We start from the raw sequence: 16,188 nt of genomic DNA on the forward strand, positions 1-16,188 counted from the left end.
GGGAGATAAACAGCATTGTTTATTTAACTAAGCATCATTCCAGTCTTCTAATATTATCGACTATTCCTACTGAAACAAGTTTCCCCAAATCAGAACTGAACCTGTAACCGTAATTCACACTGATCCCAAAAACTAGATATTTCCTGCATAGGCCTGGCACAATTATCATATAATCATCTACCTGACAATAACTGTGAAAAAATCAATTTCATCATAGTCTTAATGCCTTTATTAGGAGAAGAGGGGATTCAACTTTAAATTCAAGTAGACATAGTTTATCCAATAGCATTTTGCTAGCAGCACGGTCAGTAGGAGAAGCTTCATTTCCAAAGTAGTGTGGTATTCATTAGATATGTATTAGCTAAAGATGCATTACAAGGTCAAAAACATTTTTCAACAAAAATTACAATTTGTTACCCTAAAATCCCACAATCTTCACAACTCTAGCATGAGACAAATTCTAGATAGGTTTGTTGTGAAGAGGAGTTGTAGTAATGGTGACAGAGGTAATTGACAGCTGACACGGTCTAGGTTCCAATATCCATACTAGCATACCACTTATAATGCATGCATGCTCAATGGACTGCTTCATTCTAAGTGCTGCGCTAGTGAGGGAATTGGAAAAGAGCCACTGTTTCTGTATCACTGGTCCTTGTCAGGCTTGTAGATGGAGAGGGTTCTGGCTGAGGGGTCTGTAGCATTGATCCAGCGGGGCATCCAGTAGTGGCTGAGCCACTCAGCCTGGCCCGGGTAACGCTTCTCAAACACCTGGCGGTAGAAGTATGCCTCTTTGGTTCTGGGAGGGAGGAACGGGAATGTCTTTGGAGCTTTCTCCAGATCGTAGTCGTTCACCTTGGAGGAGAGAAAGAAGTCAGAATGTGTGTGTGCATATGTCATGTATGCCAGCGTGCCTGTGTGTGTACGTGCCTGCTGTGTGTGTTTGTGTGTGTGTACGTGCCTGCTGTGTGTGTGTGTGTACGTGCCTGCTGTGTGTGTGTGCGTACGCGCGTGTGTGTGTGTGTACGCGCGTGTGTGTGTGTGTGTGTACGCGCGTGTGTGTGTGTGTGTGTGCGTACGCGTGTGTACGCGTGTGTGTGTGCGCGTGTGTGTGTGTGTGCGCACCTCAGACTCCATTTGGTCCTGCAGGCTGTTGTACCAGGACTTCTTGACAGAAGTCATTCCGTCGCTGAAGGCCTCTTTACGTCTCCATAGGATCTCGTCTGGGATCAGGTTCAGACCTTTAAATGAGTCTCTGAGGAGGTGCTTCTCCACTCCATCCTGGTTACACACACACACATACACCCCTTAGTGAAACTGAACCGTGTTTGGAATTATAGCACCGGAATCCTTTACATGTTTGGAAACTGATATTTGCTTCAAGGACTCTGATTTGGATACACAACACTGACAACAATCCCCCAAGAGACTTTTGCAATAATGCATTACTTTCCTACTCCATTATCTCATCAGAGCCACATCTACAGGATAGGGAGTGAGGATATGGTGATTGGGGCGGAGGAGACTGACCTTAGGTTGCCTCATCTCCTCAGGCAGGGAGAGGTAGTACGCTGTGAATCTGTGGTCCAGGAAAGGCACTCTCAACTCCAGACTGTAGAGGAGAGAGGAGGAAGTCAGTTAGGTGCCATCTTTAAAACGTACATCGTCAGTAATTATCTATAGCTTCTCAAAAGAAAGAGAGCAGACTGATGAGTTTGAGGAAAGGATGTATTGAAAAAGAAGATGCCCCTGCCCGTGTGCAGCGGTTGTGCGGTCGGCTCTCAGGACATCAAAGAGGTAGAGCTCCTTCATCAGACGAACACTCTCCTCTGCTGCTGCCTTGGGCGTGGGAGCCTGGAGCAGTAAGCAACAACTCAGTTCATATTCCCAGACATAACAACTGGTTCCAGGGTTGGGTTCAACTCCATTTTCAATTTAGTCTAACCACAAATTTCCTATTGAGTTCCATTTTTTTTTTTTTTATTCATGCACTTCCTGAATTGACTACTGCATTCACCACAACCCTGACTGGTACATGGAAATTGGTGAGTGAGAGAGAATGACATCTCTGATGTGGAACAAACTTACCTTGTGGAAGTAGATGTACCCCTGTGTCAGCTCATCAGAGCCCTCCCCAGAGAAAATCACCACGCTGTCAGTCTTCTCACGGATGTACTTTGACACTAGGTACATACCTTCAAAATGAGAAAAGATTATTGGAAACAGGATTAAGTTGAAGTAGGCCACACTCACTAATCTCCCAGGATTCCACTAGGATTCAAACCAGCCAATCAGAAGGAAAAGGTATGCAGCCTGACCAGACTCCCTTTGTCCAGGTCAGTGGGCACATTGAGAAGGTACAACTAAACTGTCTAGTGTCTTGGTATTTCACAAATGTGTCACCCTCGTAGCCTATTCATTTAGCTTAAGTGGGACACCACTTCTGCTTGGTGTTTGGAGATTGAGGTTGATGTAAGATGGGATAGTGTTCTCTCACCGACAGAGGCGCGTATGGTGGTGATGTCATAGGTCTCCAGGTGAAAGATCACCTCCTCCACGGCTTTGAAACCTTCCTCAGGGGTGAAGTTGACCTCGTGGTGCTCACTGCCGATGTACGACGCCACCTGGAACACCACGAGACATTCACCAAGACATTCATTCACGTATTATCTATTTATTGCCTTCAACTTAAGACAATTCTCTTTTCCAATTGCGGCCTGACCAAGAGGGAGCAGTGAGTTCACAAGCGGCTTCACAAAGGAGTATTTATCATTATATTTGTATTCTATTCTGTTATTTCTGTATTAATTTAAACGCTCATTTGTAATGGCCTGTGAGCTGTAATGTACTGGGTAAAAGATGCTACAAAAATAAAGTTGGATTATTACTGATTATGACGTTATACTGTTATGAAACCCATTGACTAGCCTGCTAATATTGTTGCACTAGCTAAGTCTAGGAGTCCTAGATTTAAGGTGTGCATCTATGTGAGAAATCAGCGTATGAGGACCGTGTTGTATGTACATGTGCCCAGGAGACCGCAAACTTACCAGGATCCAGGGCCGGCTCCGTCCCGACTCTTATGGTTTGGCTAGCCCAAGAGGATTATTGTTTGTTGTTGAAAAGGGTGAACAACATAGATACTTACAAAAATAAACTTCCAAAGCCACTCCAAAACTAAAGATATTAAACAAAAAAACAAAGACCGGCAGGCTCTACAGCCACCTCTGAAGGATCCCGCCTGCACCTGATTGCACTTCATCAACACTAGACAGAGAACCTTGACACGGTTGCTGCTGCCCCATGGGGGATGGAGTGTGGAAGTGTCGAATCATGCTGCTAAGACCGAACCGACCCAAACTGTTCATCACAATATCATAATCATCATTATTATAATGCAGTCTCTCTATGGAGGCTGGAGGGAGCCTCTCACCATACGAGCAGCCAGGATGTCTGGGCTGTCTTCAGCCCCGATAGCGAAGGTCTGGATGGGGTACTTTAACTTCTCCTCTTTAGCCAGTTTGACCAGCATAGCTGCCACCAGACTGGAGTCCAGACCACCTGGTAGAAATATATAGTAACAGTCATGAACATGATTTACTAGCTTATCAAACATGTAATTTGACCTTTGGTGTAATGATAATTAGCAAGTATTCTAATGTATTTGCACAGACAAGCATAAGTGAAAAAAGACAAGTAACAGATCTGAAGCATTGCTTACGCAAGATTCCATGTGTGACACTACACAAAGAAGACAAAAATACTCTGCAATAGCCATTATTTGTACCTGAGAGAAGACAGCCGATCCTCCTGTGGGCCATGAGGCGTTTCCGGACAGCGTTCTCAAACAACAACCGAATGTTGCTCTTCACTGTCTCTGGGACAAAACCTACAGAGGACAGCAAGAGATCTTACTGCCATCACACAGGGACCGGTCAACTGAATGGTTAAGGACCGGCAAATCAACTCCGACATACTACACATCCAACTCCTATTGTCAGTGACTACAATGGTTTCAGTTGGACAAGATGCTTCATTCATGGCAATACCCTCAATACCAAAAGGTTGCATCCTGAAACAATAATCAGTAAGCCATTCCTCCCTTCATCTTCGGTGTCAAACAACATTTATCACATTTCACTGATAGCTAGCTGCAGGTAGTGGTACTGTTACATAATCAGTAACCTTGACCCACATTATGGTTGCTGTCAATCAAGATGCTGACGTTATGAAAATACTATGGATGTGTGTGTGTGTGTGTACGTACGTACGTACCGGAGGGTAGCATTTCTACCGTGTCATAGACAGCGTGGCTGGGCTCCTGGGTGCAGTAGTGGAAGCGGTCCATCTGAATAGACTCTACCTTCCCAGTGGGCTTCAGGTCAAACACCTCAAAGTGCCCCGGGAGGAACGGAGTGATCTTAGGAGGAGAAGACATGGAGTGGGTGATATCAGTCAGACCTGGGAACAAACACACAATACATGTTTAACAACTAACATGGTAACACTTTACATGACGTTGTTGTTAAACGTGTAGTAACACTATCATTAGACACTACTATCATCTTTAACAAGCTGTTACATTGTACTTTACTAATTGAATTTCAGTTGCATAGCAATAGAGTTGAGCCGTTTTTGTAATTACACAATATATTTTTTACGCAAACATTAAAGTTCATTCTATTCTGAATAGGGATTGTTCTTTAATCCACTTGTGTAGCAACTAAAACCACTCAACCCCAAATGAGATGTCAAGTAAGTAGTCCCCCCTCACCTTTACCCTCAGAGCTCACAGCCAGGAAGCCATTGTCGGTCAGTAGTTTGAACATGGGCCGCACGCCATACGTATCCCTCCCCAGGAACACTTTCCTATTGGCTGTGTCCAGGAGGATGAAGGCGAACACTCCGTCCAATAGGGTCGCCATCTTCTGAATGCCGAACCGCTCGTACAGGTGAAGCAGGATCTCACCGTCTACTTTGGTCTGGTAGTCCGTAAACTCAAACTGCTTCTTCAGCTAAAGAAGGAAAAAGATGAAGAAGCGTATCAGGATTATTATGTGATAAGACATTACAAGTGGTCATACATGCTCATGACATACACTCCCCTACATATCTATTTGGACAGTGAAGCACCATTTTTTTGCCTCAATACTCCAGCATTTTGGATTTGAGATAAATGTTTTCTATGAGGCAACAGAACACCACCTTTTATTTGAAGGTATTTTCATACATATCTGTTTTACCGATTAGAAAGTAATGTGCCTTATGTAGTCTCCCCATTTGAAGGGGTCATATGTATTTCGACATTTTTTATAGTTTATTAAATTGTCAAAAGTATTGTATTTGGTCCCATATTCCTAGCACGTAATGACTACAAACTTGGATGCATTTGCAGTTTGTGCCCAATAGAAATTAATAGTAAATAATCTAGTGTCATTTTGGAATCACTTTTATTGCAATTAACAATGGAATTGTCTCGGAACACTTCTACATTAATGTGGATGCTACCATGATTACAGATAATCATGATTGAAATCTTAAATAATGATGAGTGACAAAGATCATGCCACTCCCATCCTCTCACTACTACAAATAACAGGGGCGGTTAGCATTTTCAGTTGGGGGTTATGCTATTTATGCTTCTGTTACTTCTCATTTAGTTCTCTCTCAAACGTTTTTTTTAATTTGGCATTTTGAATGATTACACAGATAACACAGAGAGCACAGGCAGAGGGCAAAACACACACAGATCCCCTACCACACCCCCCCCCATCCCCATATCAGAGGGCAAAACACACACAGATCCCCTACCACACCCCCCCATCCCCATATCAGAGGGCAAAACACACACAGATCCCCTACCACACCCCCCCCCATCCCCATATCAGAGGGCAAAACACACACAGATCCCCTACCACACCCCCCCCCATCCCCATATCAGAGGGCAAAACACACACAGATCCCCTACCACACACCCCCCATCCCCATATCAGACTTAAAGCAGGTATGATATATAATTTCAGTAATATAATCAAATAACAAAAAGAAACAAAGATATAATCAAACAAAACGTTTTTTTAAAGTTGATATATTGTAATTTGGGTTGGTTTATGGAGTCGTGAAATGAGCTGGGTCCATGTCTCCTACAAAGGATAGGAAAGGTTGCCAGGTATTATAAAATGTAATTGTGGTCACTCTTCATTATCTAAACGGTAAAACAGATATGTATGAAAATAACCCAAAATAAAAGGTGGAGTATGGAGTATAGAGCCTAGTGAAAAGTTTCAGCTTCACTGTCCACATAAATACATAGGGGAGTGTACATGCTCATGACATACAGGCTGATAATCACAATGGATTGTAGGAAGGGTATGCACAATCAAATCCAACAAACCCAATGTACAAGTTAGTGCATTGCTTTTAAAGACAGGGAATACCATTATCAATATGATCTTCCTTCCTACTATCTTTGCTCCTGGTTCTCAAACTCACATGAACAAAAGATTGCCTAAACTTCTTTGGCCACACACTGGTACCATTCAAAAGTTAGGACACACCTACTCAACCAAAAAAAGTGTTAAATCAAAATATATTATAGATTTGAGAATCTTCAAATTAGCCACCCTTTGTCTTGATGACAGCTTTGCACACTCTTGGTAGTTACCTGGAATGCATTTCAATTAACAGGTGTGCCTTGTTAAAAGTTAGCTTACTATAGCTATGGAAACAGATGTCATTTTGCTATGTTTTTGGGGAAGAACATTGTTTGCATCCAAGAGCTAGATAGCTTTTTTTTAATGACCAGCACTGTAGATGCGCGAGACAACTTTACCAGCATCATAGCATATGTATCGATGAATAGTTGTGACATATGAAATACGAGGGAGTGTAATAACTACATAAAAAATAATGGATGCATTAAATTATTGTGATGTGCAGTCATATTCAGGTCTTGATTGGTCAACAAGCTTATTTGACTTGTCAAACAGTGTTATTTGACACGCAAACACCCAAACGGTGTTCCATAGTATGATGGATCCTGATTTAGAATGAAACGACTGAACAAATGAATGAAACCGCACAGCAAGTAAGTGAAAGAAATAGGTTTTGATTATGTTTTACTAGTAATGGGGACATAGGTAAATACCAACAAAATAACTTTTTCGTTAGTGTAGTGTGTGTGTAAACTTTATTTAACTAGGCAAGTCAGATGAGCAACTTCTTCAGGATTGGTGGGTCCGCTGCGGGACAGTTGAGATAACATAGACTAATGTGATTAGCTTGAGGTTGTGAGTAACAAGAACATTTCCCAGGACATAGCCATACCTGATAATGGCAGATAGCTTAAATTCTTGTTAATCTAACTGCACTGTCCAATTTACAGTAGCTATTACAGTGAAAGAATACCATGATATTGTTTGAGGAGAGTGCACAGTTTGGAACAAGAAAAGTTATTAATAAACAAATTAGGCACATTTGGGCAGTAAAACTTTGAACAGAAATGCAAAGGTTCATTGGATCAGACTAAAACTTTGCACATGCACTGCTGCCATCTAGTGGCCAATATCTAAATTGTACCTGGGCTGGAATAATACAGTCTCGGCCAAAAGACAAATATTAATTTCCACAAAGTTTGCTGCCTCAGTGTCTTTAGATATTTTTTGTCAGATGTTACGAAGGAATACTGAAGTAAAATTACAAGCATTTCATAAGTGTCAAAGGCTTTTATTGACAATTACATGAAGTTAATCCAAAGAGTCAAGATTTGCCGTGTTGACCCTTCTTTTTCAAGACCTCTGCAATCCGCCCTGGCATGCTGCTAATTAACTTCTGGGCCACATCCTGACTGATGGCAGCCCATTCTTGCATAATCAATGCTTGGAGCTTGTTAGAATTTGTGGGGTTTTGTTTGTCTACCCGCCTCTTGAGGATTGACCACAAGTTCTCAATGGGATTAAGGTCTGGAGAGTTTCCTGGCCATGGACCCAAAATATCAATGTTTTGTTCCCCAAGACACTTAGATATCACCTTTCCTTATGGCAAGGTGCTCCATCATGCTGGAAAAGGCATTGTTTGTCACCAAACTGTTCCTGGATGGTTACATTTACATTTAAGTCATTTAGCAGACGCTCTTATCCAGAGCGACTTACAAATTGGTGAATTCACCTTCTGACATCAGTGGAACAGCCACTTTACAATAGTGCATCTAAATCATTTAAGGGGGGGGGGGTGAGAAGGATTGCTTTATCCTATCCTAGGTATTCCTTGAAGAGGTGGGGTTTCAGGTGTCTCCGGAAGGTGGTGATTGACTCCGCTGTCCTGGCGTCGTGAGGGAGTTTGTTCCACCATTGGGGGGCCAATGGTTGGGAGAAGTTGCTCTCGGAGGATGTGTTGGAACCATTCCTGATTCATGGCTGTGTTCTTAGTCAAAATTGTGAGTGAGCCCACTCCCTTGGCTGAGAAGCAACCCCACACATGAATGGTCTTGGGATGCTTTACTGTTGGCATGACACAGGACTGATGGTAGCACTCACCTTGTCTTCTCTGGACAAGCTTTTTTTCCAGATGCCCCAAACAATCGGAAAGGGGATTCATCAGAGAAAATGACTTTACCCCAGTCCTCAGCAGTCCAATCCCTTGGTTTCTCAATGATTGCCTCGCCTGGTTCACCATCTACTTCTCCGATAGAGCTCAGTATGTCAAATCGGAGGGCCTGCTGTCCGGAGCTCTGGCAGTCTCTATGGGGGTGCCACAGGGTTCAATTCTCGGGCTGACACTCTTTTCTGTATACATCAATGATGTCGCTCTCGCTGCTGGTGCTTCTTTGAGCCACCTCTACGCAGACAACACAATTCTGTATACCTCTGGCCCTTCTTTGGACACTGTGTTGACTAACTTCCAGATGTGCTTCAGTGCCATACAACTCCCCTTCTGTGGCCTCCAACACCCTACTCCTCAGTCCCAGTTGCTAATATATGCATATTATTATTAGTATTGGATAGAAAACACTGAAGTTTCTAAAACTGTTTGAATGATGTCTGTGAGTTTAACATAACTCATATGGCAGGCAAAAACCTGAGAAGAAATCCAAACAGGAAGTGGGAAATCTGAGGTTGGTCAATTTCAACCCAGCCCCTATTGAATACACAGTGGGATATTGGTTATGTTGCACTTCCTAAGGCTTCCACTAGATGTCAACAGTCTTTCGAAACCTGAATGAGGCTTCTACTGTGATGTGGGGCCTGATGGGAGCTGTTTGAGTCAGTGGTCTGGCAGAGAGCCAGGTCCTGGTCACGCTCATTTCACATGATAGCGACCTGCGTTCCAAGGCTTTTCTTCAGACAAAGGAATTCTCCGGTTGGAACGTTGAAGATATACGATAACATCCTAAAGATGGATTCTATACTTAGTTTGACAAGTTTATTCGACCTGTAATATAACTTTTTGAAGTTTTCGTCCGACGTTTGGCTGGACCTGCAAGTGCGTTTGGATTTGTGTACTAAACACCCTAACAAAAGTAGCTACTTGGACATAATGGACATTATCGAACAAATCAAACATTTATTGTGGAACAAGGATTCCTGGGAGTGCATTCTGATGAAGATCATCAAAGGTTAGGGAATATTTATAATGTTATTTCTGATTTCTGTTGACTCCAACATGGCAGACAATTTTTTTTTCTGAGCGCTGTCTCAGATTATTGCATGGTTTGCTTTTCTTGAAATCTGACACAGCGGTCGCATTAACTTTTTATGGCTGCAGGGGCAGTATTGAGTAGCTTGGATGAAAAGGTGCCCATTGTAAACGGTCAGCTCCCCAGTCTCAGTTGCTAATATATGCATATTATTATTGGATAGAAAACACTCTAAAGATTCCAAAACTGTCAAAATATTGTCTCTGAGTATAACAGAACTGATATTGCTGGTGAAACCCTGAGCAAAATCAAAGCAGGAAGTGGCTTCTATTTTGAAAACTCCATGTTCCATAGCCTCCCTTTGCTCCATTTAAAGGGATAAGAAACAGATTCCTTTTCCTATCGCTTCCTCAAGGTGTCAACAGTCTTCAGACATAGTTTCAGGCTTTTATTTTGAAAAATGAGCCAGAACGATAGCGCAGTGGTCACATGAGTTTTGCTCGCGCAACAGAGTTTGGATAGGTATTGCTTTTCCCTCTCCTACTGTGAAAGACATTTGCAGTTGATATATCATCGATTATATATTTTTTAAAACAACCTGAGGATTGACTATAAAAAACATTTGACATGTTTCTGTGGACATTATGGAAACTATTTGGAATTTGTCTGCGTTGTCATGACTGCTCTTTCCTGTGGATTTCTGAACATACCTCTGTTTGTCGCATTATTTTGAATCTAAAAATAATCTTTATGGAACAAAAGGAACATTTGTTGTGTAACTGGGAGTCTCGTGAGTGAAAACATCCGAAGATCAAAAGGTAAACGATTCATTTGATTGCTTTTCTGATTTGTGACCGAGCTACCTGATGCTAAGTGTACTTAATGTTTTATCGTGCGATCGATAAACTTACACAAACGCTTGGATTGCTTTCGCTGTAAAGCATAATTTCAAAATCTGACACAACAGGTGGATTAACAAAAGGCTAAACTGTGTTTCCCTATATTGCACTTGTGATTTCATGAATATAAATATTTATCGTAATATTTATTGTATGTAGCGCTATGCTATTCAGCGGTTGTTGATGACACTTATCCCGATATTGGGATTGCAGCCATAACAAGTTGAGGAGAGGCATATCTATATTTCCATGTCTAACAATTGTATTTTCATCGACATTTGTAATGAGTATTTCTGTAAAATGATGTGGCTTGCTGCAATATCACCGGATGTTTATGGAACTAGTGAACGTAACGCGCCAATGTATACTGAGATTTCTTTATATAAATATGAACTTTATCAAACAAAACATACATGTATTGTGTATCATGAAGTCCTATGAGTGTCATCTGATGAAGATCATCAAAGTTTAGTGATTCATTTTATCTCTATTTGTGCTTTTTGTGACTCCTCTCTTTGGCTGAAAAAATGGCTGGGTTTTTCTGTGAGTTGGTGGTGACCTAACATAATCGTTTGTGGTGCTTTTGCTGTAAAGCCTAATAGAAAATTGGACACTTGTGGTGGGATTAACAAGATAACATTTAAAACGGTATAAAATACATGTCTGTTTGAGGATTTTTAATTATGAGATATGTTGTTTTGAATTTGGCGCCCTGCACTTTCACTGGCTGTTGTCATATCGATCCCGTTAACGGGATTGCAGCCCTAAGAAGTTAAGCACCAGCTGTCAGAGCAGCTCACAGATCACTGCACCTGTACATAGCTCATCTGTAGATCTACCTCATCCCCATACTGTATTTATTTATTTATCTTGCTCCTTTGCACCGCAGTATCTCAACTTGCACATCCTTCCATTCCAGTGTTTAATTGCTATATTGTAATGACTATGCCACCATCGCCTATTTATTGCCTTACCTCTCTAATCCTACCTCATTTACACATGCTGTATATAGATTTTTCTACTGTATTGTTGATTGTATGTTTGTTTATTCCATGTTGTTGTATGTGTCGAACTGCTTTGCTTTATCTTGGCCAGGTCGCAAATGAGAACTTGTTCTCAACTAGCCTACCTGGTTAAATAAAGGTGAAATAAAAAAATAAAAATACCTTTTGCAGAATATCAGTCTGTCCCTGATGTTATCCTGGAGAGAAGTGGCTTCTTTGCTGCCCTTCTTGACACCAGGCCATCCTCCAAAAGTCTTCGCCTCACTGTGCGTGCAAATGCACTCACAGCTGCCTGCTGCCATTCCTGAGCAAGCTCTGTACTGGTGGTGCCCCGATCCCGCAGCTGAATCAACTTTAGGAGACGGCCCCGGCGCTTGCTGGACTTTCTTGGGCGCCCTGAAGCCTTCTTCACAACAATTGAACTGCTCTCCTTGAAGTTCTTGATGATCCGATAAATGGTTGATTTAGGTGTAATCTTACTGGCAGCAATATCCTAGCCTTGCCCCTCTTGTGCAAAGCAATGGAAGAACAATGATTCCAAGCACCACCCTCCTTTTGAAGCTTCCAGTCTGTTATTCAAACTCAATCAGCATGACCAGCCTTGTCCTCGTCAACACTCACACCTGTGTTAATGAGAGAATCACTGACATGTCAGCTGGTCCTTTTGTGGCAGGGCTGAAATGCAGTGGAAATGTTTTGGTATTCAGTTCATTTGCATGGCAAAGAGGGACTTTCCAATTAATTGCAATTCATCAGATCACTCTTCATAACATTCTGGAGTATATGCAAATTGCCATCATTCAAACTGAGGCAGCAGACTTTATGAAGATTAATATTTGTGTCATTCTGAAAACTTTTGGACTGTACATTATGGCCTTTCTCTTGCATTTCAAAGGTGATGGTACAAAAAAGGTTGTTTTTATTTGTATTTTCTTTACCAGATCTAATGTGGTATATTCTCCTACATTCCGTCAAACTGTTTCCTTTCAAATGGAACCAATAAAATGCATATCCTTTCTTCAGGGCCTGAGCTACAGGCAGTGAAGATTTAGGTATGTCATTTTAGATGAAAATTGAAAAAAGGGGCCAATACTTAAGAGGAATTATTAAGAACAAATTCCTATTTACAATGACCGCCTACCCCGGCCGACGATGGGCCAATTGTGCACCGCCCTACGGGACTCCTAATCACGGCCGGATGCGATACAGCCTAGATTTGAACCAGGGACTGTGGCTTAGACCGCTGTGTCCATGTGTGTGTGTTAACTATTTAACTGTACTAGAACACTTAAAAGGCCCCTAAATATGTTTATATTGGTTATCGGTATCTTTTTTTTGGCAAGGAAAATATCAGATATCATATAGGCCAAAAACGTCATATCATATTTTGATGTCTTCACTATTATTCTACAATGTAGAAAATAGTCAAAATAAAGAAAAACCCTTGAATGAATAGGTGTGTCCAAACTTTTGACTGGTACTTTAAGTCCCTTTGGCAAAAATAGTGCCTTTTCAAGAAAAGAGGAGTTGCCTGGCCTAAAGCCATCAACCCACTAACATTAGTATGTCCCTGCTTCGTGACGAGCAAGTAGAAACTGAATATGTTCCACACCAAAACGTGTCCAGTTCCCAGAGGCCTAGTCCCATCTCCATACCGACAGTTGCCTGGGGTCCAGAAGCTTGGATTCCAGGCTATACCGTATGTGTCTATGGGCCATAACTACTATGTGGTTTGTAGATCTCCTACCCTAGTTTCACATCACAAATTCCAGGCTATGGTAGGAGATCTACAAACCACACAGTAGTTATGGCCCATAGACACAAGGTATAGCCTGGAATCCACGTAGTTTCTCATCACAATTCCCAGGCTATGTGGATTCCAGGCTATACCTTGTGCCGATTGGCCATAACTACTGTGGGGTTTGTAGACCTATTGAGCCTGGGATTTGTGAAACAATGTGGATTCCAGGCTAGACATACCGTGTGGTGGTTGTAGATCTCCCCGTTGTAGACGAGCCACAGGTAGGGGAACTTCTTGATGCGGATGGGTTGCATGCCATACAGCTGGTCTATGATAGCCAGGCGATGGAAGCCGAAGCAACAGTTTGTGAAGCCGTTGACATTCTCAAAACGAAAAGCGTCTGGGCCCCGGTGGGCGATCTTCATAGCGTTGGTGCACTGAATCGACATGCACTCATCACTGCCAAACAAGGCCCAAATACCACACATCCTGGAGCTGAAGAGGTGAGAGAGAGGGGAGGGGGAGGGAAAGGATAAATGGAGAAAGAGACGGGGGGTTAATAAATACATGCAACAAGAGACTAGTGCCCCTTCAGCAACTGTTCTTTTCAAATGTTCAACTTAGAAGGAAGAAAAACCTTAAGGGTTAAGGGTTGGACATATATTGTATTGCAAATCAGATAGGAAACTATAAGAGGGTCTATATCCAGAGTGGCATAGCGGTCTAAGGCACTGCATCTAAGTGCTAGAGGGGTCACTACGGACCCTGGTTCGATTCCAGGCTGTATCACAACCAGCCGTGATTGTGAGTACCATAGGGCGGTGCACAAGTGTTAATAAGAATGTTCTTAACTGACTTGCCTAGTTACATAAAGGTTCAATAAAATACCACTATCATACTTTATTACTAAACTATATATATGTCAAAAAGTATTATGCTGTGGATTTAATATAATTCAGCAGTAAGTGAGATTTTAAAACATAGCTTTCCAAACTTTGTACTACAGCATTAGCAGATTGACAGCTGCTTGAGTGCTGAATCACATCCAGGAATGCAGATGATAGAATTGGACAAGCCTCACGATAAATGTATTGTAACGACCCTGGGTTTATGAGCGCTGATATCGACTTCACCCCTTGAGCATATTTTGGGGGCACAGTTGATGGCGTGCTGGTCTTCGGGCCAGAAGGTTGAGGGTTCGAGACCAGCTCCCTGCCTGTTTCTTTCCAGTATCATTGACGTCATGTTACTTAGTATTATTTATCGATTCGTGACACACACAAAAAAGTTGGATCCAGATCATTAACCATACAAAAAAGAAAAAAAAGAAACCGTTTAGGCAAGTCACACACCGGAAACTGTTTCATAATGTGAGTCCCCATCACATTCAATAAACAAATACTGTGTAAAGGTATATTCCATTTGGCTTTATCATGACGCACAAAACACCCGGAAAGAACGAGTAACAGTTACCTCCACACGATAAATGAAAGACACATTCGATTAAAAGGCATGGCAGAGTTTACTGAAAGACATACCTTTATTTCGTGGACACAGATGGGTGAAGCAGAATTCTTATTCTCAGCGGCGGAAGATGCAACGGAGGAAAAACTAGTACACTGAAAACGTACTTCCTGAACTGGAAGATGGGCGTGGCTTGCAACATCAGGTTAAGATTACATCAATTTACGTTTAAATTTGAGATGATCAGATTTCACATACATTCTAGTTAGTTTTCCAGCCAAAGGTGACATGTGACAATAGACATGTTGTTATATAAACATAGATAGATATTATGCAAATGGTATTAGCTTTCAACATGGCAAAATGGGGTCAACCTAATAAAAAGGTCTCTCATATGGCTGAGTTCACACAGGCAGACCAATTCTTATATTTGTTCCTCTAATTGGTGGGGGGGGGGGGGGGTGACGGACGTGAACAAACGTGAATTAAAATGCGCCGTGGTGAATGAGCGGAAACAGACGGGCCGCGAGCTTCTACGGCGCGTCAGACAGACCGCTCACGTGCGTCAGTCATCGCGCATGTTGATTTTTTTCCACCCACAACAGACGAACTGTACACGCAAGTGGAAATATCAAAACGAACTCTGAACCAACTATGTTAATTTGGTCGAAAAGCATTTAACATTAGAGCAATTTAGCTAGCTTGTTGTTGCTAGCTAATTTGTCCTGGGATATAAACATTGGGTTGTTGTTTTACCTGAAATACAAGTTACTCTACTATTCCACAGATAAAGGGCAACCCGAGTTCGTTTCCAGTAATCACCTCCTTCAGGCGTATTCGGTCTTTGTCTTCTTCGATGATGTTTAATGGCGGTTGGCATCCAATAAATATGTAAACATTATCAAAGTGGCATTATTTAGTGACTCGTGATCCATTTATTAAAGCGGCCAATGATTTAGTCTATAAGATGGCACCGAAGAACATTGATGACGTTTTTCATTCACCCAACCAATTCTGCTTTTTATTTTTGCTTAACTTGTTAAAAAAAAAAAACTTAGTGTACATAATGTTGCTGCTACCATCGCTTATGACCAAAAATAACTTATGGACACCAGAAAAGCAATTATCACCGTGGACTGAGTCCCACGAGAAGGATATCCTGCTTTCACTGGAACAGGCCCAGATCCATACCTTTTCTGTGAAGAAAAGACTCCGGAAAAGAGGCCGTAAATCAGGCACCCTTTTGAGAATCCGGAGGCGGGCAAGTATACTCCCATTGCCTTCCGTTCTTCTTGCTATCGTGCAAGCATTGGAAAATTAAATTGATGACCTACGATTAAGATTATCCTACCAACGGGACATTAAAAACTGTGCCGTCTTATGTTTCACCGAGATGTGGCTGAACGAAGATGGACAGTATAGAGCTAGCGGTATTTTCCATGCACCGGC

General features: G+C 42.0%; 1 protein-coding gene across 2 annotated transcripts; it reads right to left on the reverse strand.

Moving 5' to 3' along the window:
- Window positions 1-214: 214 nt before the first annotated feature.
- Window positions 215-14,900, reverse strand: LOC135552025 (asparagine synthetase [glutamine-hydrolyzing]-like). 2 transcript variants are annotated; one of them, XM_064983379.1, is made up of 12 exons: window positions 14,814-14,900; window positions 13,515-13,770; window positions 4,778-5,012; window positions 4,273-4,458; window positions 3,785-3,886; window positions 3,431-3,558; window positions 2,495-2,621; window positions 2,086-2,192; window positions 1,751-1,851; window positions 1,528-1,609; window positions 1,123-1,278; window positions 215-852 (listed from the first exon to the last, which is right to left on the reverse strand). In XM_064983379.1, the coding sequence occupies exons 2-12, from the start codon at window positions 13,761-13,763 to the stop codon at window positions 643-645; spliced, it is 1,683 nt and encodes a 560-aa protein (XP_064839451.1). In that variant the 5' UTR covers window positions 13,764-13,770; window positions 14,814-14,900; the 3' UTR covers window positions 215-642. The 2 variants fall into 2 exon arrangements, with proteins under 2 accessions (XP_064839451.1, XP_064839450.1); XM_064983378.1 differs by having other exon boundaries at window positions 4,772-5,012.
- Window positions 14,901-16,188: the final 1,288 nt, after the last annotated feature.

The sequence above is a fragment of the Oncorhynchus masou genome, chromosome 13 (genome assembly GCF_036934945.1).
Source record: "Oncorhynchus masou masou isolate Uvic2021 chromosome 13, UVic_Omas_1.1, whole genome shotgun sequence".
NCBI lineage: Eukaryota > Metazoa > Chordata > Actinopteri > Salmoniformes > Salmonidae > Oncorhynchus > Oncorhynchus masou.